This window comes from Typopeltis vanoorti, chromosome 12 (assembly GCF_054136105.1).
Source record: "Typopeltis vanoorti isolate ZY-2024b chromosome 12, IOZ_Tvanoo_1.0, whole genome shotgun sequence".
Lineage (NCBI taxonomy): Eukaryota > Metazoa > Arthropoda > Arachnida > Uropygi > Thelyphonidae > Typopeltis > Typopeltis vanoorti.
This window is the reverse complement of record NC_143560.1, coordinates 49,654,662-49,682,068: the sequence shown is the minus strand read 5'-3', so window position 1 is coordinate 49,682,068 and position 27,407 is coordinate 49,654,662. Positions and strand designations below refer to the sequence as shown.

General features: G+C 34.9%; 1 protein-coding gene across 3 annotated transcripts in view; it reads left to right on the top strand.

Annotated features, from left to right (window-relative positions):
- Positions 1-27,407, top strand: part of LOC150100777 (zinc finger MYM-type protein 4-like) — a 521,809-nt gene that overhangs the window by 232,560 nt on the left and 261,842 nt on the right. For all 3 annotated transcript variants that reach the window (XM_090402210.1, XM_090402209.1, XM_090402211.1), the window contains exon 14: positions 11,649-11,739. In XM_090402210.1, coding sequence (XP_090258336.1) covers positions 11,649-11,739 — 91 coding nt within the window. The remainder of the gene's footprint in view (positions 1-11,648; positions 11,740-27,407) is intronic.

Here is a 27,407-nt window from a genome sequence, read left to right as displayed (position 1 = left end):
CCCAAGCTATTGCAGACACTTTGGGAGAAAACTTTGCTAGAATCACAACAACAGTTTCATATCCTCATGACTTTTTAATATTGAAAGAGCAACAAGAGAAACAACAGCTGCAATTAGTCATTTGTTAAGAAGGAACTCAAGAGTTCCTTTCCTATCTCACCCTATTGCAGTAGGCTCTGATGACATTCATTATGGGATGATAAAACACCTACCCTCATCTTCTGTTGACCTCCTTCTCTTACTATACAACAGAATATTTACAGAGAAAGAGTTTCTGGACTCTTGGTATAAGTTGATTGTCATTGTTATCCCAAAACCAGGATCCATCCCAGGCCTACAATTTCCATCCAATTGCTCTGACTAGCTGTCTTTGTAAATTCTTGAAAAAAATAATAAATGCAAGGCTTCCTCTGGTACTTAGCAAACTTCTTTACAACACACAATGTGGCTTTCTTAGACACCAACCAACCTTGGACCATTTGGTCTGTTCAGAATCATGTATATGAAACATTTTCCTGAAATGAGTACATGTGGTTTCAGTGTTCTTCTACATGAAAAAAATGTATCGCACAGCCTTGACATATGGCATATTAAAAGACCAGTTTAATCTTGGTCTGAGGGAACACCTTCCTGTTCTTATTAAAAACTTGCTATTCAACCACAAAGCTTGATTGTGGTTCCGAAGTTTGCAGTTCTGCAAGGGAGTGCAAGATCAGGTGGCTGTAACCATCCATCATCATCATCATCATGGTATCTGAATAGGTACTTGTGCTTTTTGCGTATTACCCATTGAAAGGCTTTATATTGAATCAAATGAATTGCCGCTATCACTTAGACAAAAAGACTCCGATTGCCTCTTAATTATGGCCTAAAAATATAGTTCCTTCCAGATCATCCTACATGGACATCTTTTTCTCTACTCGCACACATCAGACTGTCATTCGTCCTTTAGTTATGTGCACGTTAAAGAGGCTATGGAAGCTGTTGTCATGAATGTTGACATGCACAAAACAAAACATCATTCCTCCATAGTAGGCTTGCATCTGATCCTGTAACTTGTCACTTTGTCTACTACAGAAGTCTCATACACCATCATCTATCTGCCTTCAATTGTTTAATGCACACAGAGCAGCCCACTCTGATTTCTTTCCCATCTATACTGATGGTTCAAGATCAGAGATCTCTGTTGGCTGTGCTGCTGTGTTTCTTGACATTACTATCTTTAACACTAGATCCCATTCAATTGCAGTAATTGAATGGGATCATTCAGCTCTTATTTGAGCATATAAAAGAAAAGTCCTACCAAAAGTGTGTAATTTCTTTACAGGTGATCTCTCTTTCCAATGTATGAGGGTTGTTTGAAAAGTTTGGTAAAATAAGTTAAATACATTTTTTTTGGAAAAAATCACCTTTATTTCTCAACATAGTCTCCATCGAGGTCCACATTTGGTCCAGCAAGTTTCCAATTATTTCATCCCATCTAAAAAGTAGGATTTGTCAAATTGTGCAAAATAGTCACAACCTTGATGACATCCTCGTTCTACAAAAAAATTTTTTCCCACTGAGCCAAAATTTTAAGTTTGGGAACAAAAAGAAGTCACACGGGGCCAAGTCTGGAGAATACGGTGGATGTGGAATCAATTCAAACCTCAATTCATGCAATTTTGCCATTGCGACAGCTAATGTGTGGGACAGTGCATTGTCTTGATGAAAGAGCACTTTTTTTGTGCACCAATCTTGGCTGTTTTTTCTTCAGTTCTTCTTTTAAACTTCCAGCAATGATTCATAATAGACTCTTGTTATTGTCTTACCCTTTTCCAAATAGTCTATCATGATAATTCCTTGGGAATCCCAAAAAACAGTGGCCATCACCTTCCCAGCTGACAAAACGATTTTCACTTTTTTCAGTGCTCTTTCACCAGGCATTCTCCACTGTTTTGACTGCTGCTTGGACTCAGGTGAGTAGTGATGCATCCAAGTTTCGTCTGCAGTCATGAATTGGCGCAAAAAATCCTGCGAATTGCAATTAAACATCATGAAATCGAATGCTGAAATGTCTTTTTGCATGCATGTTTGATCGAAAGTCAACAATTGCAGCATCCATGGTGCACACAGCTTTTTCATGTGCAATTTTTCCTGCAGGATATTATACACCCGTTCAGTTGAGATGCCTACAATATCTGCAATTTTGTGCATTTTCACTCGGCAGTCTTACATAACGATACGATGGATTTTGTCAATCATTTCCTTCATAGTGATCTTAGTCGGGCATCTGGAGCACACTTCATCTTCAATGGACTTTTGATTACTTTTAACTCATTTATCCCAAAATAAAATCTTTAATGCTGGTGCAGAGTCCCCATGAACTGTATCTAATTTGACTTTGATCTGCATGGCTGTCCACTTCTTCAAATAAAGTGTTTTATCACTGCACGAAACTCGTTTTTTTTTTTTTTTTTTTCTTTTCCATTTTTATGAAAAATGCGAACACGGTCATTTTAAATGTTTGCCAAATGAGAACTATGCTTCAAATGTGGCTAAAATTTTGCCAGGGGTCATGAAAAAGATGATACGTGCTGACACTCGTATGAATGAACGAATTGTGTCGTCTAGTGGAAATTTACGAAACTTTTCAAACAACCCTCGTGTAATCCACATCCAGTGTTTGGTGAGGTGTTACAGTTGTGCAAAATGAAGACCCTTAATTTTGATGTTTGATTGTGCTGGCTTCCTCCGTCACATTGGAATTAAGGAAAACGACGTCACAGATGCAGTTGCGAGATCAGCTCATACTTTCTCAATATTCTGTTTGATGGTACCATATACTAACTACAAACAGTTTATAAAATCAAAGTTAATTGCACCATGGCAATACTCCTCGAAGGAAGCACTGATAAATAAATTGCATGTGATTAAGCCCGAAATTTGCATTTTAGCATTGGCAGTCTAGTTGTTATAGGAACAGAAGAGAGGAAGTTATTCTTGCTAGGCCCTACTCATCTTTACACATTCTTATTTAATAATGGCTGATGACTCACCTATGTGTGAGAAATTCAACACTTGCCTCACCATTAGTCATATTCTCATGGGGTGCCTGCACTTCGCATAAGAGAAGGACATTTTTACATATCTGGCCAAGTCATATACGCCCAGGTAAATATTATGAGACTCGCATGATGTTTTTAAATTTTTGAAAAGAATTAATTTATTCAAACACATATGATTAGAAATTTGTTTATATGCAGATACTACAATGTAGATACTAACCCTTGTACATACATTTTACTTACTCATTTATCATATTTTAACTATTTATTAATACATTTAATATATAGATACTGTACTTTTAATACATTATTTATCAATAAGGGGTGCTTCAGGGTAAAAACGGTATAACTGAGAGGAGACCTCCACATAGCCGTTAAAGGAATGCAAAAAAACCGACCATGGCTTCTGACCTAATGTCCAAACCTCACCTTCTCGTGGTGCACCGTGTTGGGTATCTACCTGGATACTGAACGAACGAGGATGGGCTGGAAATTTGGGATTTAGCTGAGCAAATTGTATTCTTATTGGCTTAAATCAATATAGAAAATGATGGTACAACATGACAAAATTTCATGCCGGCTGGGCCTTTGCCCGGTTAAACAAGGCCTCCATTGTTTTCACCAGGGAACCAGGATTAACAGCGAAAAGTCAGCTACTGGAACAAACCTGAAAAAAAAACCCAACTCAACATCACCAAAGTTAAAGATCGGTACTGTCAACATAAGAAGCCTGAATGACAAAGAAATTGAGCTAGCTGAAGAATTAGATAAGTACCAGAGTGACATAATAGGTGTGACTGAAACAAAAAAGACAAAAACTGGTGAGATCTTTCTGAACAATAAATACAAAATGTTATATTCAGGAAATGACAATCAAGGAAAAGAAGGAGTAGCCATAGTATTCAACACAAAATACGAGGCTAATCTTCTTGAATAGGCGGCAGTCTCAAGTAGAGTGATGTGGGCAAATATCAGAATGGAGAATTGGACAATGAGACTTATTTGTGCCTATGGTCCCACAGAAGGTTCTACTAAGGTAGAAGTGGAGGAATTTTTTGATACTTTAGAGAAAGCAACTGACACAATGAAAAAGGAAAAGTTGGTCCTTGTTGGGGATCTAAATAGCAGAGTAGGAAATGATTGTGAGACATACAAAAATATTTTGGAAAAATTTGGAGAAAAGAGCAAAACTAATAATAATTGCAAATACCTGTTGGATTTCTGCTCAGGACATGGACTGGTTATTACTAACACCATGTTCCAACATAAAAATGTGCACAAATTCACATGGAGAGAAGAGGTAAGGAATAAGAAAAGTCTCATTGACTATGTTATTGTTGATAATGATGTTTTCTCTCTGGTGCAGGACACCAGATTGTACAGAGGATTTGAAATTTTAAGTGATCACTATTTAGTTTAGCAGAATAAAATTGAATTTCATATTGAAAAGAATAACATGTAAGAAAGTTTTAAAGCAAATAAAAGTTGAGCAACTCTCAGATGTGAACTGTAGACAAAAATACACAAAGATTATCGAAGAAAAAATGAAAGAGTGAGAACAGGAACCATTCCTTGGAGATTCAGTGGCAAGCCTTTAAGAAAACCTTTATTGATTCAGCCAGAGAGGCAGGTGGTGAGATTCTGCAAGGATAGAAAAATCGGAACTCCATGGTGGACACAGGAAGTTAAAGAGGCAGTGAAGGAAAAGAAGAAAGTATATCAAAAGTTCCTGGCAAATAAGTCAGCTTGTGCTCTTACAGAATACAGAGACAAATGCAAGAATGCTAAATACTGTGTAAAACTAGCTAAACAAAAGTAATGAGAGGACTTTGGCAAGAATATAGAAAATAAATATCAAGATGTGGTAAGTTATTCTGGAGGTTGTTGAAGAAGCTTAGAAATGGAGGAAAGAGTGCTGTAAAAGAAGTTAGAGATGAATGAAGGTGACATGAAAACGGGAGAAAAAGATATCCTTGAAGTATGGAGTAATTACTTTGAAAAATTGCTAAATATTTGCAGGCATAGACTTCTATGGCTAATTGGTTCAAAAGATATATTTCAGTGATTACACCACATTTTTTTATTACTCAGTTATATAAAACACTGAAATAATAGTTCCCTACAAGTTTTGTAAATCGTAGGATTTACATCTTCAGGGGGTAAATAGTATAACTTAAAGTTTAAACAAGAGAAATTAATAACTACAAATCATAACCATCTGGCTATTCATAAACTCAAATAACAGAATGCAGATATAAAACGTTATTGACGTTGAACAATACTGGACGATGTCACGTGTTCTTCACATCATCCAGAACACGTGACATACATTCCGAGCTCAGATTGAGGTAGATTTTTTATTAGAGCTGACTACACTTGATGGAGAATTAAATGTTAAATCTGGTGTGAGACAAGGATGTACATTATCTCCTCTGTTATTCATTATCTATATGGATCACATTATGAAGGAAAGTGGTATTAAACATGATATCAGAATTGGAGATGTTAATATCAGGTGTTTGCTTTATGTGGACGATGTTATACTTCTAAATAAATCCGCTACAAGTTTAGAAGATTCTCTGACTAAATTGAATAACTGTTGTAATAGATATGGTATGAAGGTCAGCATTAAAAAGAAAGACAATGAAAATAGGTAGAATCGTTGAAAATGTCAACTGTGTTGTGAACGGGGAACCTGTGGAACAAGTAAAACATTTCAGCTACTTAGGCACGATTTTTAGTGAAGATGGTAAATTCAATATAGAAATAGACAACAGAATCAACAAAGCTGGTATGGTAGGAAGTCGGTTGAATAAATTCATATGGAATAAGAGAGAAATTAGTGGTAACACTAAATTAGCTATATATAAGACGGTGTTCAAACCAGTTTTAACTTATGGATCTGAGAGCTGGGTTAGAAATAAAACACTTGACCAAAGACTAGAGACGGCAGATATGAGAGTCGTGAGAAAGATTATAGGCGTGAACAGATGGCATCAATGGCAATATCATATTAAAAACGAGGATATTAGGAAAGAACTCGACATTGTCAGCATCCAGGAATGCGTTAGCAGAGCTAATCTCAGGTGGTATGGTCACTTAAACAGAATGTGCAAGGAAAGATTAGCAAAACAAGTGTTCTCTGCCAGGTTGGCAGGAGAACACTTGTTTTAGACTTAGAGGATGACCAAGATATAGGTGGATTGATACGGTACAAAGTGCCTTAGATGATATAAATATAAGATCTGATAATGTTTTAGTCTTGATAAGTAACAGGAGACTGATTTTGAGGAAAATTGTAGATAGGAAGTTAGTAATGATGTAAATGTTTCATGTGGTACTATCATATCCTGTACACCTGACATGTGATCCTGATCCTGGCATGTACCCCCTTGAGGGTACATGTCAGGAATTTGATGATGATGATTAATATACAAATGTTAACTTTATGCATACATTTTATCTTATCCACTCATTTATCTCCGTATAACTATTTGTTTATTAATAACGTGTATACTGTTGTATCCTTTGCTCTCCTTGCCCCATAAAACCACAAATCAACCAACCTACCAATTCCTGTCTGGCTGATTTGTCTCAGGAAAAATGTGACTTTCCAGGGAAAAAAAATCATGCCACTTCCCAAGATCACTCACTAACTGACCTTCATTTGAAAATCTCTTAGTAAGCTTCTTTGTAACTTTGACATGATTTGAATCCAGATTTTTTGAACCAAAGAACATCAATGTATGACTTTTAGCAGTTTGAATTTATGTTAATTTCTTTGGGCTTCATTATGGTGATGAGTCACTGTTGAAGAAGCTCTTTTCGGCATCTTTATTAGTAACAGCAAGGTCTGAATGTTTCTTCACCTTTATGGATACCATTCTTACTTTTTCTTCAAATTTTTTTTAATTTTTTTTTTTTTTAAAGTTTACCCTACTTGTTAGTACTAGTCTTGACTCCTTTTTTTTTATATGTGATGTGTATACTCTGCTTTAATTTTGTCATTGTTGAAAGCTGTTTTCATCCTTCTCTAGATTTTACTGGTCTAGTTGGCTGAATGGACTATGTATCTACTCTGCAACAAATGGTCTGTGGATTCAAATTCCATTTTGTGTATCAATGTTTTAAATAAATCTTTATGTAGTGGATTATTTTTGTCACCTGTTGTGAGACCTCTGTTTTCTATTACCACCCTTCTTATTAGAGGTCCTGAAGTGGTTTTCAGGTTATGTAATTGTTATCCTATCCAGAATAATAATATACTATTGATTTATAGCATTTCATAGATCCACATAAAAAATTTATGAAGTACATTGTATTTGAAAAGTGAATGCCACAAAGATATGTTAAAAATTCTAACTATAATGATATTTGTAACATTTTCTTCATAATGTTATTTAAATGTTATTTATAATGATTGTTATTTCTCTTTGCTTGTAGATTCTCATTATCTTCTATGACCAGATTTACTCATGCCTACTGAAAAATTATTTTACTCTACTTATTAGTGTAGAGAAAAATAGCTCTACTTTTCATTACTTGGATACGGATTAAAAAGAGTTGTACATGAATGCATGATATATAATTGCAGTTCATGATCAGAAAGAAGTTATTTATAACTTCTTTCTGATCATGTTTTTATTATCAAGAACAAACTGTAGCAGTTCCTCCCTTTCAGAAATGTATTACACTTAATCATAATAATAATAATAATAATCGTATGATGATACACGGCTGTGAGTCCCCTTTACGGGGAGGTACGGCACCATCTCAGTCCCCCCAAATTTTATCCTGGCTCCGGAACCAGCATAGCTGCTGAATCAGACCTATGGCTGGGTCAGTATTCCTGAATGTAATCCGTGTGTCTTCAGTGGACTGGTTTGCCTGCTTGCGGTGGACCCTGCTGTCCACCGCAAGCAGGGTCCACGCCCAAGACCGGCTAACTTGGCTATGGCTTACGAAGATCCCTAAGCTCCTCGCGTCGTCGACGGGAATCGAACCTAGGACACTCCTTCCACAGCCATATGGTTGCGAAGCGCAAAGCCACTAGGCTAACCATGCGGACACTTAATCATTACTTTGCCTTATTAAACAGTATTGTATCCCCTTCACTGCACTAGATCCTTTGAAGTTAACATTTTATGCTTGCAGAACACAAATATGCATAGCTTGCAATTCAGTGACATATATTGCTAGATTTTACTGCTTTTTTATTGTGCGTACAATTTTAAACTTCTGAAGTAATAATATATACTGTAGTCCCCCCTTATCTGTGGGTTCGCTATCTGCAGTTTCAGTTATCCGACGTCAGTCTGAAAATATTAAATGGTAAAACCTCAATAAATAAACAATTTATAATTACATCAATAAAGTGGATAATAGATCTGACATTATTTCAAAGCCCAATGTTTGTAGAAACTATAAACATTTCTTAAGTTGACCTGAGAGCTTACGAGAATATAATCCTTGGCATCCCCGAGTTGCCTTAGCTTGCACTACTTGACTTAGTAGCTAACGCACTCTGGAATTCCAAGGATTATATTCTCGTAAGCTCTCGGGTCAACTTAAGAAATGTTTATATTTTCTCCAAATATTCGGCTTTGAAATAATGTTGGATTTAATATCCACTTTGCCTATGTAATTACACATCACCGAAATGAAGCCGTGCCTAATTTATAAACTAAACTTTATCATAAGTATGTATGTACGTATAGGAAAAAGCATAGTACTGTCTACATAGGGTTCGGTACTATCCGCAGTTTCAGGTATCCGTGGGGTGTCTTGGAACGTATTCTTCATGGATGGGGGGGGAACTACTGTAGTGCTGTTTACAAATTCATGTTAAGTGTGCAGGTGCTCAACATGATTTGAAGGCAAATAATGATATTTTTCAATTAAATGTATATATGTTAATTTACTTTGCTACTTTTTTTGGAAGAAAATATTGTAGTTTTATTGTGTTAATCAGTATTTGCATTTTATTAAAAAAAAAGTGGGTGGAAATTAAACATTCCCACATATGTAAATTGTAGCAGAAATTTAATAGGATTGAGATAAATATTGAGACCTATCAAGCTTTGTACAGTGTATTAATTGAATACAGAAATGAAAGATGAACAATAAAATTTAATTATTAGTATTTAGGATAATTTTCTACAGGATATGGAATATCATATTTCCTGGTGAAGTGAGCTTTCACAGAAAGAGTCAGCAAACACTGATTTGAATGTGCACATAATACATTATCATGCACAACATGTATTTTGTAATTGCAATAATATTTGAAGTACATTTTTCATTTTGATTAGTTCAGTGTGGGAATGCCATTTGAAGTACATTTTTCATTTTGATTAGTTCAGTGTGGGAATGCCATTTCAAAACATTTAATGGCTAGGTAACGTGTACAGAAATAATTCTAAAATTACTAGATACATAACGTTAACTTAAAACAGTATGTAATAGAAGTTACCAAAGCTTCTAAGTGTTGGATCTGGTGAAAACATCAGAAAAAATTGCTCCATAATCAAGCTAACTACTTTGCTTCCAATTGATAATCATCTAATCTTGATCTGAGAGTAAGTATACGCTAGCCTTGACTATATCCATAGGGTATAGCCAAAATGTTTGATGGCTCCTGATATTCTGTGTTCTTATTCATATTGCTTTGTTACCATGTCATCTTTATCATTGAAAATGCCTTAGTTACTGTTAGATGAAATACTGGATTGAAATGTCGCCTTTTTTTTTCTCTCTCTCTCCCTGAACTTCTGTGTCATTAATCAACCATTAAAATTCTTTATTATCTTGATATGTGTGTAGGATGTTAAATAATCTCAATACAAAAACAGTCATAGTATTGGATGGCATGTTATCATCTTATATGTTGAGGAAAGTATAAGAAAAATGGTAGTGCCCTGAATCTAATTGTTTGATTCAGTTTTCAGTGCAGGTGAGTCTTAAAGAGGCAGAAAAAGAAAAAAGGTGGTTCTGTTATGAAACAGAAGCTCCAAGATGGGTAGCAGATTATAGACAAATTTTATATCTCAAGAAGGGTTTTCATTTATTGGAAAATTTGCTTGAGGACAGAATTCAGAAGTTAATGAATATGAATATGATAGCTTATAGGGATAGCATGGCTTGATGAAGGAAAGGTCTTTTCTTAGTTGCTAATTTTTTACAATAAATTGACATCAGATTTTATATGAAAAATGGCTTTCACCATGATATTGTAAGACTGCACAAATTTGCAGAGAATAGAATATTGCATGGAATTCTATTATGTAATGTGAAACAAATAAGAATGGACACAAAACTGATGACATTGATAAGAATGACTGATGGACAGACATAGAGTAGATAGACTAGATAATTGTGGAATTAAATCAAGTTGATGGAGCAAGTGATCCCTGGCATATTATATTATAACATCCTACACTTCGACCACTGTTGTTTTGTTTGTACATTAATAATATTGAGAGTGATTTTCAGTAGAATATTAAGTCGTTTTCTGATGCTGCTTAACTAGGAATGGTAGCAGTTAATAAAGATAATTTGAATAAACTTGGAGTTTTGGCAGTGGATGGAGATTAGTTTAAAGTCACAGATGTTAGGTTATTACACTCTAGGCTGAAGAGATTGCAAGCTATGTGTTACATTGATGGATTTGTGTTGCAGAAATTTGATGAGCTAGGTATTTGGGGATATTGGTGGACAGGGAGAGTTTGGGTACAGAAGTGTACTGCATAGGTCAGTAGATTATCTTGGATGTTAAGAAACTCACTGATGAGCTGGATAAGGACGCTGTTATCCTTTTTTAGATAAGGAGGCTGTTATCCTTTTTTAAAATAAGGCCTTGATGCAACTTTGTCTCGATTATCATAAACAGATTTCTGGTTTTGGGATATGGAAGGAATGGAGAGGATTGATAAACAAGTGACAAAATTGATTACTGGTCTGTAGAGTGCTCCTTAGGAAAGAATGTAGGATTCAATTCTGATACTCAAAGAATATAAGGAAATAATGAATATTAAAAAATAAAAGAATTAGGCATAAATCATACAAAATTTCAAATATAATTTTGATTAAAGATCTGAGAGGCTAAATCAAGGTGTTTTTTTAATGAGGCACAAAAGTAGTAACACTATCAAATTTAGTAGATCAAAAAAAAAAAAAAAAAAAGAATGGACTGAAATTTAAAGAACTGCATGAAACAAGAAGCAGTGTCTCTGAAAGAAGAATCTTTTACAAATAAGACATATTTCCACAGGTTCATGATTGGTATATATAGCAACAATATCAATTCAAAAACTGGGTTGGATAGTATTCATGTTATTTTGTTCATTCTGAAATCTTTCAGGGCAGCCTTTTTGGCCTCTCTTCAATTGACTTCATTGCAGTGTACTACTACTACTCTCTCTCTCTCTCTCTCTGTACATGCATGCATGCACACATTATCTCCCTCATTACCCAGAATGATAATTATCTAAATATTAGTGTTGTGAAGGAAAAAGGTACCTTCAAATACATTTTGAAGGTACCTTTAAAATGTATTTTCAATGATGTTTTAGGTATTTTCTCATATGAGTGCTTGTTTTGTAGGAAAAAATTCCTGATAACCCATTTGAAGCAGAATTGTTAATGATGGCTGAAATGATTGCTGAAAATGAAGGCAAAAAGCCAACCCAGGAAGGTAATTTTAATTTAAACATTTGTATATAATCCACAAAAATATATATATTTAAATTATATCAGTAAATTTGTATTTCTTTATCTAACTCAGTAATGCTCAAACTGATTGCACAAGATTTATTCATCTGATTTACACTAAAACCTCATTAATTATTCTTTTCATCTTTTGTTGTTATTATTATCATTATTCTTCTATAGTGTGGTTCCCACCCATGTAAGGTTATTAGCAAACTTATAGTACATTTGTACTGTGACTTGGCTAAGCATCCCTCCTCAATTTTTACACACACACACAATATACTGGAAAATTTTGTTTCAGATTTGCAACAATTTGAAAAACTTGCAGATGAACTGCGCAGCCTAGAAATATTAAAAAAAATTAAGCATGTCATGAATGCATGAAATATATGTAGATACTAATCTATTTTATCATTTACTACCATAAAATATACACAAATCTATTATAAAAAGTTAAAATTTATCAAACTCATGCACTCAAACACTTACATATCATACATAGTGCCATTCGCATTTGAGTTAATTGTAAAGATGCAGTATTAAATCATAACTGCATAAAATTAACTGTTATTAATTAATTAATAACAGGGGTGCTTAAGGGTCAAAGCTGTATAACTGAGAGGAGACCTCCACATAGCTTTTAAAGGAATGTGGAGAACCGACCAGGGCTTCTGACCTAATGTCCAATCCTCACCTTCTCGTGGTGCACCCTGTTGGGAATCTACTTGGATACTGAACGGACGTGGATGGGCTGGCAATTTGGGATTTAGCCAACCAAATTGTATTCTTATTGGTTAAACCAAAATATAGAATGATGGTACAACATGACAAAATTTCATGCCGGCTGGAGCATCGCCCGGTTAAACAAGGCCCCCGTTGTTTTCGCCAAGGAACCAGGGCAAACAGCAAAAAGTCAGCTACTGGAACAAATCTGAAAATAAACCCCAACTCAACATCACCAGAGTTAAAGATTGGTACTATCAATGTAAGAAGCCTGAATGGCAAAGAAATAGAGCTAGCTGAGGAATTAGATAAGTACCAGATCGACATAATAGGGGTGACTGAAACAAAAAAGACCAAAACTGGTGAGATCTTTCTGAGCAATAAATAAAAAATGTTATATTCAGGCAACGATAATCAAGGAAAAGAAGGAGTAGCCATAGTATTCAACACAAAATACGAGGCTAATCTTCTTGAAGGGCAGTCAGTCTCAAGTAGAGTAATGTGGGCAAATATGAGAATGGGGAACTGGACAATGAGACTTATTTGTGCCTATGGTCCCACAGAAGGTTCTACTAAGGTAGAAGTGGAGGAATTTTTTGAGGCTTTAGAAAAAAGCAACTGACACAATGAAAAATGAAAAGTTGGTCCTTGTTGGGGATCTAAATAGCAGAGTAGGAAATGATTGTGAGACATACAAAAATATTTTGGGAAAATTTGGAGAAAAGAGCAAAGCTAATAATAATGGCAAATATCTGTTGAATTTCTGCTCAGGACATGGACTAGTTATTACTAACACCATGTTCCAACATAAAAATATGCACAAATTCACATGGAGAGAAGAGGCTAGGAATAAGAAAAGTCTCATTGACTATGTTATTGTTGATAGTGTTGTTTTCTCCCTGGTGCAGGACACCAGAGTGTACAGAGGATTTGAAATTGGAAGTGATCACTATTTAGTCTTGAGCAGGATAAAATTGAATTTCATATTGAAAAGAATAACATGTAAGAAAGTTTTAAAGCGAATAAAAGTTGAGCAGCTCTCAGATGTGAACTGTAGGCTAAAATACACAAAGATTATTGAAGAAAAAATGAAAGAGGTTGAGAACAGGAATCAAACCTTGGAGATTCAGTGGCAAACTCTGAAGAAAACATTGATTGATTCTGCCACAGAGGCATGTGGTGAGGTTATCTGTAAGGATAAAAAAATCCGAACTCCCTGGTGGACACAGGAAGTTAAAGAGGCAGTGAAGGAAAAGAAGAAAGCACACCAAAAGTTCCTGTCAAATAAGTCAGCTTGTGCTCTTAGAGAATATAGAGACAAATGCAATAATGCTAAACACTGTGTAAAACTAGCTAAACAAAAGTCATGGGAAGACTTTGGCAAGAATATAGAAAATAAATATCAAGAAGGTGGCAAAATATTCTGGAGGTTGTTGAAGAAGCTTAAGAATGGAGGAAAGAGTGCTGTAAAAGGAATTAGAGATGATAAAGGTGACATGAAAACGGGAGAAAAAGATATCCTTGAAGTATGGAGTAATTACTTTGAAAAACTGCTAAATGAAACAAGCAGTGATGACAGCACAGTGGTAAAAAACACTGACCAGGCATGGAGTCAGGAATACATATCCATACTAGAAGTAGAAAAAGCCATCAAAGGCTTGAAATGTGGAAAGGCAGCAGGAGTAGATGATATTCGACCAGAAATGCTGAAGTATGGTGGTATAAGAGTCTTAGAGTGGCTGCACTGCATAGTTCAGAAAGCCTGGACAGAGGGACGAATTCCCAATGATTGGAGTAGAGCTCTCATAGTACCCATATATAAAAAGGGAAATAAAACTGCATGTGAGAATTACAGAGGTATTTCCCTACTGAGTGTTCCTGGCAAGATCTATGCAAGTATACTTGAGAAACGGTTGAGAAGAATTGTGGAAGAAAAGCTTGGTGAAGAACAAGCTGGATTCAGGCCAAATAGAGGCTGTCAGGATCAGATCTTCACTTTACGACAAATAGTCGAGAAAGCATGGGAATATAACAAAGATCTGTATTTAAGTTTTTTCGATCTGGAAAAGGCATATGACAAGGTGCCAAGAGAGAAGCTATTCGATACGCTGCAGTTATATGGTGTCAATGGGGCATTATATCAAGCAATACTTAGTCTTTATTTGTGTTGTAAGTCAGCAGTTAGAATTGAAGGAAGTACAGGAAGATGGTTTAATGTTAAATCTGGTGTGAGACATGGATGTACATTATCCCCTCTGTTATTCATTATCTATATGGATCACATTATGAAGGAAAGTGGTATTAAACATGATATCAAAATTGGAGATGTTAATGTCAGCTCTTTGCTTTATGCGGATGATGTTATACTTCTAAATAAATCTGCTACAAGTCTCCAAGATTCTCTGACTAAATTGAATAACTGTTGTAATAGATATGGTATGAAGGTCAGCAATAAAAAGACAAAGACAATGAAAATAGGCAGAATCATTGAAAATGTCAACTGTGTTGTGAATGGGGAACCTGTGGAACAAGTAAAACATTTCAGCTATTTAGGCACGATTTTTACTGAAGACGGTAAATTAAATATAGAAATAGACAACAGAATCAGCAAAGCTGGTATGGTGGGAAGTCAATTGAATAAATTCATATGGAATAAGAGAGAAATTAGTCGGAACACTAAATTAGCTGTATACAAGACAGTGTTCAAACCAGTTTTAATTTATGGATCTGAGAGCTGGGTCAGAAGTAAAACACTTGACCAAAGACTAGAGACCACAGATATGAGAGTCCTGAGAAAGATTATAGGCGTGAACAGATGGCATCAATGGCAATATCATATTAAAAACGAGGATATTAGGAAAGAACTTGACATTGTGAGCATCCAGGAATGCGTTAGCAGAGCTAATCTCAGGTGGTATGGTCACTTAAACAGAATGGGCGAGGAAAGATTAGCAAAACAAGTGTTCTCTGCCAGGTTGGCAGCAAAACGATCCAGAGGAAGACCAAGATATAGGTGGATTGATACAGTACAAAGTGCTTGAGACGATAGAAATATAAGATCTGATAATGTTGGAGTCTTGACAAGTAACAGACTGATTTGGAGGAAAATTGTAGATAGGAAATTAATAATGATGTAATTTTTTTCATGTAGTACTATCATATCCTGTACACCCCTTGAGGGTACATGGCAGGAATTTGATGATGATGATTAATTAATTAGTTAATTTTGTGCTATTAATTAGCATAAATTTTATAACAATTCATTCATTAGTGTATAGGCTAGGCCAACTAAGCAATTGTATTGGTTACACTAGGCTGCCATAAAGAAATCATATTGCTGCTTTTTCATTATCAATGCATGAATCATTATACCTGTAAATAAATATGAATTTCTTTTTCACATTATCTTTTCATTTTTGATGTCTTGTGTTAGTAATATGTAATACATATCTACAGTGTTTTGTATCATTTAAGACAATATTGATATAGGTACTGAGAGACAGACGATTCGTCTTGTACACAGACAACATAAACCTTACGGTATCGATAAATACAGAACTGTAAATGTATTTTCTCTTCCTTATGATTTTCTTAATAAAATTTTCTTTTCTCTAGCTTACTTTATTGTAAGAATACAGTATATAATGCATATAACATACAAACTATGTATTAATTGACTGTTTACTTTATCGGTAAGGCTTCTGGTCAACAGTAAGCTATTAGTAGTTAAGATTTTGGGATAGCCAAAAGTTATACAAAAAAAAACTCACTTAACGCGATTAATTAATCCATCAATTAATGCAAGTTAGTCGAAATCGCATTAAGTGAACACAATAAACAATAGGAATAATTATAATTCATCCATCAGTTAGGGTAAATTTGGAAAAAAAATTATAATATAAAGCTATATTAGAGGATAAAATCATCAAAGTTAATAAAAATCAATTGCTTAAATTTTTATTCAATGTCTAAACAGTTGATTGAGCTACTTTTTTACAAAAAAAATTAAGTAAAGATGTTTGAATTGTGCTCGACTTTTTCAACTTGTCATGCAATTTGCAATAGCTGGTGATCGCTTTATCAATATTTCAGCAAGCTTTGAAGCTTCATTCCATTTCAGGATCAGCATCAAACAAAATTTCCTTAGCACTCAATGTGATTGAAAATTAGCTCAAGTTCTTTTGCAGTTAGCCTCTTAGTCATAACATTCTCTTCCTGTTCTCACTCCTTATCTTTTTCTTCTTCATATGTACGCTGTTCTTCTAGTTGAAAGAGATCATTCTCGCTTAAATGTTCTGAATGGGAATCGAGCAAGTTTCTCACATCTTCATCATTCAGTTCATTAAATCCAAGTTCTTTTCCAATTGTGCTGATTTCTTCAATAATGTTAGATTCTTGGATTTTGGGCATGATAAACTAACGTAGGCTTGAGTTTAAAGTCTCCTTCTGCATTGCTTCTTACTAAAGCATGAGATGATCTTTAGATACTTTGTGTCCTGGTTGAGATTCTTCAGTTTTAGCTAGGAAAGTTTTTGTTGGCATACACTTCCAAAAGAGACCAATTTCACCAACGTTGAATATTTGCCGATCATCATAATCACCCTCCTGAATTATCCTATGCAATTCTTCAGGAGACTTGACCACAGAATCTTTATCAGCACTAGCAGATTCCCCAGTTATTCTTACGTTATGCAGTTCAGTTCGATTTTTAAAATGGTCAAACCATCCTAAACTCTCAGTAAAGCTTTTACAAATTTACAATTATCGAAAGAGACCAAATCTTGAAATTTGGTCTCTTTCAATGATTTATTGAAAAATATTGAGAGCTTTTGCTTGAATATTCCCTTTACTAAGAGGTATTCTTTTTTGGTTACAATCCTCAATCCAGGATGATAGAAGATGCTCCATCTCAATCATTAAGTGGCTTCTATTTCAGGTGATCTGCATGCTTAAGAAGCAGTAACAACTTTTCCTTGTTTTTGTATTCTTTGCTCTTATATTTAATATAGTCCAAACTGTAGACTTGCTGTATCCCAGGTCTCGCTCAATCATTGTATTACTAACACCATTTTCATGTCTCATAATGACTTCCAGCTTTTCTGCTCACTGCAGATTGGCGACAAAAAATTTCACATAATGTAAAAAAAAAATCATGTTAACTGTATAATCACTTAAAGCAGGAAATAATATCATTTCACTCAATCACGCAAACTGATTATCACACATATTGAATTCGCGTTAAGCGAGGTTTTCCTGCATGCGGATTTTTGAACAACATGGGGGGGGGGCTGGTACCCCTAGTGTTGTTCAAGGGTCAGCTGTATGTATATATTTTATTTATTTATTTATTTATTTTTGCTTTATTTTTACATAGTCTGGAAACCCTGCTCTAGAGATCAAACATGGAACTTTTTCAAGCCACTTCAGGCCTCTATTAAGCACATTGGTGGTCTCATACCAAACAATGAAATTCATATCTCACACCTAAATACAATCACAAACATTCATGCCTGTGGTAGGATTCGAACCCACAACCTATTGGCTGGAGAGTGGTATACTAACCACTCAGCCAACCAGGCCAGCAAGATAGTAACTATCTTAGACAGTATTAAAATAAATACTGCCTATGGCAGTATTTATTTATTTATTTTTTTGTTTTTTTATAGTTTAGTATATTATTCACTAATTATTTAAATTTCTTAATGTAGTTATCTATGTTTACTTTGAAATGAATATTTATATTCATTTGTTTATGTTGGTTGGTATTCTTTGTTGTAGAGGAACATAGTTATCTTCATTATAGATTGAAAATTATACAAACAAAACTGGCATCAAGCTAATATTGTCACTCTAAAGATCTAATATGCATTCTCAGTTACTTGTGTGATTTGAGATGAGTTTGCTTTTTCTAGGAAATTGAAATTCTACTTTTCTGGAACATTGATTTGAACTAAATTGACACCATATGATTAACAATGCATATTTCCCCCTCCATATTGATTATACTATTTGAAATTTATATTACTTTGCCTTTAACTTTGACTAGTTGATCCAATGTGGCAATTTTGAATTTATAATTATTCTTTCAAAAATGGGTTCTTCGTTGAGGTTTTGTGTTGCTGCAGGGCTGGTATCGCGGTATGTCACAGTAAGTTGTATCTTCTTCATTCACTATCCCATGTGAATTGTAATTGAGATCACTATGAAATAGAAATATTTAAGCAAATAAATATCTAATCTGCTCAGAAAGCCAATTAATATTTTTTAAACATTTTAAAAATTTACTGAACTTATTCTGGTAAAAATATGTTCAGTAAATATATTTACTGAAACTTCATCATCATCATCAAATTCCTCCCATGTACCCTCAAGGGGTGTACAGGATATGATAGTACTACATGAAAAAAATTACATCATTATTAATTTCCTATCTACAATTTTCCTCCAAATCAGTCTGTTACTTGTCAAGACTCCAACATTATCAGATCTTATATTTCTATCATCTAAAGCACTTTGTACCATATCAATCCACCTATATCTTGGTCTTCCTCTGGGTCGTTTTGCTGCCAACCTGGCAGAGAACACTTGTTTTGCTAATCTTTCCTCGCCCATTCTGTTTAAGTGACCATACCACCTGAGATTAGCTTTGCTAACACATTCCTGGATGCTGACAATGGCAAGTTCTTTCCAAATATCCTCATTTTTAATATGATATTGCCATTGATGCCATCTGTTCACGCCTATAATCTTTCTCAGGACTATCATATCTGTGGTCTCTAGTCTTTGGTCAAGTGTTTTACTTCTGACCCAGCTCTCAGATCCATAAGTTAAAACTGGTTTGAACACTGTCTTGTATACAGCTAATTTAGTGTTCCGACTAATTTCTCTCTTATTCCATATGAATTTATTGAATTGACTTCCCACCATACCAGCTTTGCTGATTCTGTTGTCTATTTCTATATTTAATTTACCATCTTCAGTAAAAATCGTGCCTAAATACCTGAAATGTTTTATTTGTTCCACAGGTTCTCCATTCACAACACAGTTGACATTTTCAATGATTCTGCCTATTTTCATTGTCTTTGTCTTTTTATTGCTGACCTTCATACCATATCTATTACAACAGTTATTCAATTTAGTCAGAGAATCTTGCAGACTTGTAGCATATTTATTTAGAAGTATAACATCGTCTGCATAAAGCAAAGAGCTGACATTAACATCTCCAATTTTGATATCATGTTTAATACCACTTTCCTTCATAATGTGACTCATATAGATAATGTACATCCTTGTCTCACACCAGATTTAACATTAAACCATCTTCCCATACTTCCTTCAATTCTGACTGCTGACTTACAACTCAAATAAAGACTAAGTATTGCTTGATATAATGCCCCATTGACACCATATAACTGCAGCGTATTGAATAGCTTCTTTCTTGGGCACCTTGTCATATGCCTTTTCCAAATCGACAAAACCTAAATACAGATCTTTGTTATATTCCCATGCTTTCTCGACTATTTGTCGTAAAGTGAAGATCTGATCCTGACAGCCTCTATTTGGCCTGAATCCAGCTTGTTCTTCACCAAGCTTTTCTTCCACAATTCTTCTCAACCGTTTCTCAAGTATACTTGCATAGATCTTGCCAGGAACACTCAGTAGGGAAATACCTCTGTAATTCTCACATGCAGTTTTATTTCCTTTTTTATATATGGGTACTATGAGAGCTCTACTCTAATCATTGGGAATTCGTCCCTCTGTCCAGGCTTTCTGAACTATGCAGTGCAGCCACTGTAAGACTCTTATACCACCATACTTCAGCATTTCTGGTCGAATATCATCTACTCCTGCTGCCTTTCCACATTTCAAGCCTTCGATGGCTTTTTCTACTTCTTGTATGGATATGTATTCCTGGCTGCATGCCTAGTCAGTGTTTTTTACCACTGTGCTGTCATCACTGCTTGTTTCATTTAGCAGTTTTTCAAAGTAATTACTCCATACTTCAAAGATATCTTTTTCTCCCGTTTTCATGTCACCTTTATCATCTCTAATTCCTTTTACAGTACTCTTTCCTCCATTCTTAAGCTTCTTCAACAACCTCCAGAATATTTTGCCAACTTCTTGATATTTATTTTCTATATTCTTGCCAAAGTCCTCCCATAACTTTTGTTTAGCTAGTTTTACACAGTGTTTAGCATTCTTGCATTTGTCTCTATATTCTCTAAGAGCACAAGCTGACTTATTTGACAGGAACTTTTGATATGCTTTCTCCTTTTCCTTCACTGCCTCTTTAACTTCCTGTGTCCACCAGGGAGTTCTGATTTTTTATCCTTACAGACAACCTCACCACATGCCTCTCTGGCAGGATCAATCAATGTTTTCTTCAGAGTTTGCCACTGAATCTCCAAGGTTTGATTCCTGTTCTCAAACTCTTTCATTTTTTCTTCAATAATCTTTGTGTATTTTAGTCTACAGTTTACATCTGAGAGCTGCTCAACTTTTATTCGCTTTAAAACTTTCTTACATGTTATTCTTTTCAATATGAAATTCAATTTTATCCTGCTCAAGACTAAATAGTAATCACTTCCAATTTCAAATCCTCTTTACACTCTGGTGTCCTGCACCAGGGAGAAAACATCACTATCAACATAGTCAATGAGACTTTTCTTATTCCTTGCCTCTTCTCTCCATACGAATTTGTGCACATTTTTATGTTGGAACATGGTGTTAGTAATAACCAGTCCATGTCGTGAGCAGAAATCCAACAGATATTTGCCATTATTATTAGCTTTGCCCTTTTCTCCAAATTTTCCGAAAATATATTTGTATGTCTCACAATCATTTCCTACTCTGCTATTTAGATCCCCCAACAAGGATCAGTTTTTCATTGTGTCAGTTGCTTTTTCTAAAGCATCAAAAAATTCCTCCACTTCTACCTTAGTAGAACCTTCTGTGAGACCATAGGCACAAATAAGTCTCATTGTCCAGTTCCCCATTCTCATATTTGCCCACATTACTCCACCTGAGACTGACTGCCATTCATGAATATTAGCCTCGTATTTTGTGTTGAATACTATGGCTACTCCTTCTTTTCCTTGATTGTCATTGCCTGAATATAACATTTTGTATTTATTGCTCAGAAAGATCTCACCAGTTTTGGTCTTTTTTGTTTCAGTCACCCCTATTATGTCGATCTGGTACTTATCTAATTCCTCAGCTAGCTCCATTTTTTTTGCCATTCAGGCTTCTTACGTTGATAGCACCGATCTTTAACTCTGGTGATGTTGAGTTGGGGTTTGTTTTCAGATTTGTTCCAGTAGCTGACTTTTCGCTGTTTGCCTTGGTTCCCTGGCGAAAACAACGGGGGCCTTGTTTAACTGGGCGATGCCCCAACCGGCATGAAATTCTGTCGTGTTGTACCATCATTTTTTATTTTGGTTTAACCAATAAGAATACAATTTGGTTGGCTAAATCCCAAATTGCCAGCCCATACTCGTTCGTTCAGTATCCAAGTAGATACCCAACAGGGTGCACCACGAGAAGGTGATAATTGGACATTAGGTCCGAAGCCCTGGTCGGTTTTTCGCATTCCTTTAAAGGCTATGTGGAGGTCTTCTCTCAGTTATACAGCTTTGACCCTTAAGCACCAACTTTTCTATGAATATTACCCAGAGGATTTTGTAAACCTGTAGGTGATAGATTACACTCATCTATCACCTGCAGGTGAAACACCAAAGAAACAAAACCATCATTTAATGAAGGACTAAAGTTGCTAATGGCATATATGTTACTCAGAGCAGGAGGTTTAGGCTTCTGTCTCCTAACTCCTCTAAGCAGAACATGCAGTATGAGTGATACCCTTCAAGGGTATGCCTTATATGCTGTACAGACTACCCTGAGGAAACAGTAGCAAAGTAGTTCCACAGCCTGGAAACATTAGGAGGTTTCTTGATCACTTGACATAAGCATAGATGGCTCTCATCTATCATCTTCACGTGAAACCCACCATCATAATTATTGGAGGACTAAAGTTGCTGATGTCATATTTGGTGCCCAGAGAGTAGAGAGAGTTCAGGTTTACTTCTGTACTCCAACTCCTCTTAGCAGACATGCATGTATGAGTGATGCAGTTTACTGAAAATTCTTTGCCAACAGTTGATCGTTGGAATATGTTGAAAATTCAACGCGAAAAATTCTCTGTAGCGAAATTCATCAAGGTAAAAACTCTTTGTCAAGAATTTTAAATAATATTATTAATGAGACATATATATATATAGGAAAAATAAAATGCAAACAAATAAAATTTTAGAAAAATAGTTTCTTTCTGTATTTATTTAATTAGTATTATTTAACTTTTTTAAAAAAATTATGTTTATTCTGGAAATTAATATTTTGTATTTTACGGATCCATGAGTACCCTAATTTCTGTTTATTTCTTAAAATGTTTTTTTTTTTCTTCCTATTTAGATACTACAGGCTCTTTAGATGAGATATTAATTTTTTACAAACTGTGATAGATTGTTAGGCAGTAAAGGCACCAAATTTAAGAATGTTTGTTTATTTTTGTAACTTTTCACTGTTTTTCTGCACATATAAGGTACTCATCCAGATATGATTTTATTGAACTAATTAAGAAGATCATATGCTTTTAATTATAGAACACCAGTGTATTTTGGAACTGACTCCACTTGTCTTGCATAGTAAACAAATTTTGAAGGCTATGTTTGTTTTACAGGGCTAGTTGAAGACTATAAGTGCACCTCTGAGTAGTTATATTAAAGAAAATAACAGTAAAATTACATAAATCCTTTCATGATAAAGCAGCTTAAGTCAAAATTCCCATCTGGATGAAATACTAGTCTTCACATTATTTCCCGATACTGGGGTTTTATGAAACGAAGAAATTTTAAAATTTGATAAGATAATATTTTCTTCTTGATATATATTAACAAGAATTGAATGACAAAAACCAAGAAAAAAGGGAAAAAGGTTTAATAGTATCACACGACTAGTTTCGGATTTTTACAGCCTTCTTCAGGTGTTTTTATAAAAGAAAAACCTTAAACATTGAAGATAAAAAAAACTGTGAATAGCACAGGAAAGTCACTGTACATATTTAATGTGAAAACGTTGTTGTTAACGTATTCAAAATAGTTCCTTCGTTGGTCACATTGTTGGGTGAGTGCATACATATAGCATCTTGTGAGCACCAGTATTTCATCACAGCAGAACGACAGACTGGGAGTTTATAGTGTAAATTATTATTTAAATGTACAGCGTTGAGGATGATTTCTCTAGATTCTACAATTTTTATCTCCAATTCGTCATGACAACGGAAAATGTTGTTAGATCTATCCCAAAGGATTGTATGACCATGGTTTTCATCTTCAGAATCAGTGTGCGTGCGTGCGTGCGTGCGTGTGTGTGTGTGTGTGTGTGTGTGTACACATGAAAACCATGGTTATACATCGGAATCAATGTGTGTGTGTGTTCCTGAGCTTCTACTCGGTTGGTATGGTACATTTTAAAAATAGGTATTTAATGACTTTAAACTGAGATAAAATATTAAGTTTTAATGAGAATGATACAACTGCTTTCAGCCTTTTACAGCCTTCATCAGGTATCCACTAAAGGCAGAACACAATAATAAAAATTGAAGTTACAAAAAACTGAGAATTACAGGCAAAAATGCAATACATAATTGACATAAAAAACATTGTATTTTTCAAGTTGTTCTATCCAACGCGCCATTGTCTGTTGCGTGCGTGCTTGTAAGTTCTCGAGAATGCCAGTATTGAAAAACTGCAGTATGGCTATCAGGGATGTTGTAACTTAAATTGCTGTTCAAATGTCCAGGATTAAGGAGGATTTCCCTGGATTCCACGATTTTCCTTTCAAACTCATCACTGCAGCGAAAAATGTTTTCGGATTTATCCCAGCAAACTGAGTGACTTTGTAGATCATCATGAGGATTGTTTGAGAAAAGAACATGACTGGATAGCGCCGGTGCATGTGATCTTTTATAGGCGATGTCTCTCTTATGTTCTTGTATATGTAGTTCAATAGATTTGTTAGTCTGTCCAAAGTAAGGAATATTACAATCGTACCATAATTTGTATACACCTGGATATTTTAGGTTGTGATGAATAAGCTTCGTATGGCTTATAAGAGAACGGATTTTAGGTAGTGGTGAGTGAAAAACATCCTGATGTTGTATTTTTTAAGGACTTTAAGCCTTAAAGTCCTTAAAGTCCTTGGACACCGAACTAATGTATGGGATGGAGATGCTACCTTTAAAATTAGTAGTTTCCATAGTACACTGCCTAGGAGGATCCAGAAGAAATTTCTTAATCGTTTTTTCAGAATATCCATTTTGTTTAAAGATCAGAGAAAGGTGATTAATTTCTTTTTGGAGCTCATCTGGTTCATTTAAAAGAGAGCGTGCTTTGTGTCCTAAGGTAGAGATAGTTCCGAGCTTTTGTGGTGGAAAATGATGAGATTGACAGTGCAGATATCTATTAGTATGAGTGGGTTTTCTGTATATAGAGATTTTAAATCTATCAGAGCATCGTGTAAGGATTACATTCAGGAACAGAAGGCAGTTATTTCATTCTAGTTCGGCAGTGGATTTTATATTAGAATGCTGGTTGTTAAGATGATGAAGGAAATCCATGAGAGATGTGTGCCCGTGACTCCATATAATGAAAATGTCGTCAACATAAATTGATATCATAGCAAGTTTTGACATTATTTCAATATTTACTAATGTCCCTACTGAGGAGGTATTAACATTACTAAAGAACAAATTATCAAAAAAGATATTTGCTGTATTAAAGCATTGTATTCAATCTGGCTACTTCAGATATAGGGAATCCATTTACAAACAGAACCAAGGCCTAGCAGTGGGCAACCTTTTATCCCCGGTTCTAGCAAACATTTTCCTTGAAGATTTTGAAACAAAAGCCATCTCGTCCTTCTCACTTAAGCTGAAACTTTGGAGACTTTATGTTGACGACATTTTCATTATATGGAGTCAAGGACACACATTTCTCATCGATTTTCTTCATCATCTTAACAACCAGCATTCTAATATAAAATTCACTGCCGAACTAGAACGAAATAACTGCCTTCCGTTCCTGGATGTAATTCTTACACGATTCTCTGATAGATTTAAAATCTCTATATACAGAAAGCCCATTCATACTAATAGATATCTGCACTGTCAATCTCATCACTTTCCACCACAAAAGCTTGGACACAGAGCACGCTCTCTTTTAAATGAACCAGATGAGCTCCAAAAAGAAATTAATCACCTTTCTCTGATCTTTAAACAAAATGGATATTCTGAAAAAACGATTAAGAAATTTCTTCTGGATCCTCTTAGGCAGTGTACTACGGAAACTACTAATTTTAAAGGTAGCATCTCCATCCCATACATTAGTTCAGTCTCCAATAAACTGGCTTAAAGTCCTTAAAAAATACAGCATTAGGATGTTTTTCACCACGCTACCTAAAATCCGTTCTCTTATAAGCCATCCGAAGCCTATTCATCACAACCTAAAATATCCAGGTGTATACAAATTATGGTACGATTGTAATATTCCTTACTTTGGACAGACAAACAAATCTATTGAACTACATATACAAGAACATAAGAGAGACATCTCCTATAAAATATCACATGCATCGGCGCTATCTAGTCATGTTCTTTTCTCAAACAATCCTCATGATGATCTACAAAGTCACTCAGTTTGCTGGGATAAATCCGAAAACATTTTTTGCTGCAGTGATGAGTTTGAAAGGAAAATCGTGGAATCTCGGAAATCCTCCTTAATCCTGAACATTTGAACAGCAATTTAGGTTACAACATCCCCGATAACCATACTGCAGTTGTTCAATACTGGCGTTCTCGAGAACTTATAAGCACGCACGCAACACACAATGGCGCGTTGGATAGAACAACTTGAAAAATACAATTTTTTTTATGTCAGTTATGTATTGCAATTTTGCCAGTAATTCTCAGTTTTTTGTACCTTCAATTTTTATTATTGTGTTCTAACTTTAGTGGATACCTGATGAAGGCTGTAAAAGGCTGAAAGTAGTTGTATCATTCTCATTAAAACTTAATATTTTATCTCGGTTTAAAGTCATTAAATATCTATTTAAAACACACACACACACACACACACAGACACATACACATTGATTCTGATGATGAAAACCATGGTCATACAATCCGTTGGGATAGATCTAACAACATTTTCCTGTCTTGTGTAGTTTCCAAAATTTTCTTGTCTTGTGTATGTGTATATATATATATATTTTAGAGAATAAATTTTAAATGACTTTAAACCGATATAAAATATTAAATTTTAATGATAATGATACAACTAGTTTCAGCTTTTTACAGCCTTCTTCAGATATCCACTAAAGATAGAAGACAGTAATAAAAAATTGAAGTTACAAAAAACTGAGAATTACAGGCAAAAAATGCAATACATCATTGACACAAAAATGTTGTATTTTTCAAGTCGTTCTATGTAGCGTGCTATTGTTTGTTGTATGTGTGCTTGCAGGTTCTCGTGTGTGCCAGTATTGAACAACTCCAGTGTGGCTATCAGGGATGTTATAACTCAAATTGCTGTTCAAATGTTCAGGATTAAGGAAGATTTCTCTTGACTCCACGATTTTCCTTTCAAACTTATCACTACAGCAAAAATGTTTTCGGATTTATCCCAGCAAACTGAGTGACTCTGTAGATCGTCATAAGGGTTATTAGAGAAAAGAACATGACTGGATAGCGCAGATGCACATGATCTTTTATAGGAGATTCTCTCTTATGCTCCTCAATATGCAGTTCAACAGATTTGTTAGTCTTTCCAAAATACTCTATATATCGAAAACCAACTCATACTAACAGATATCTGC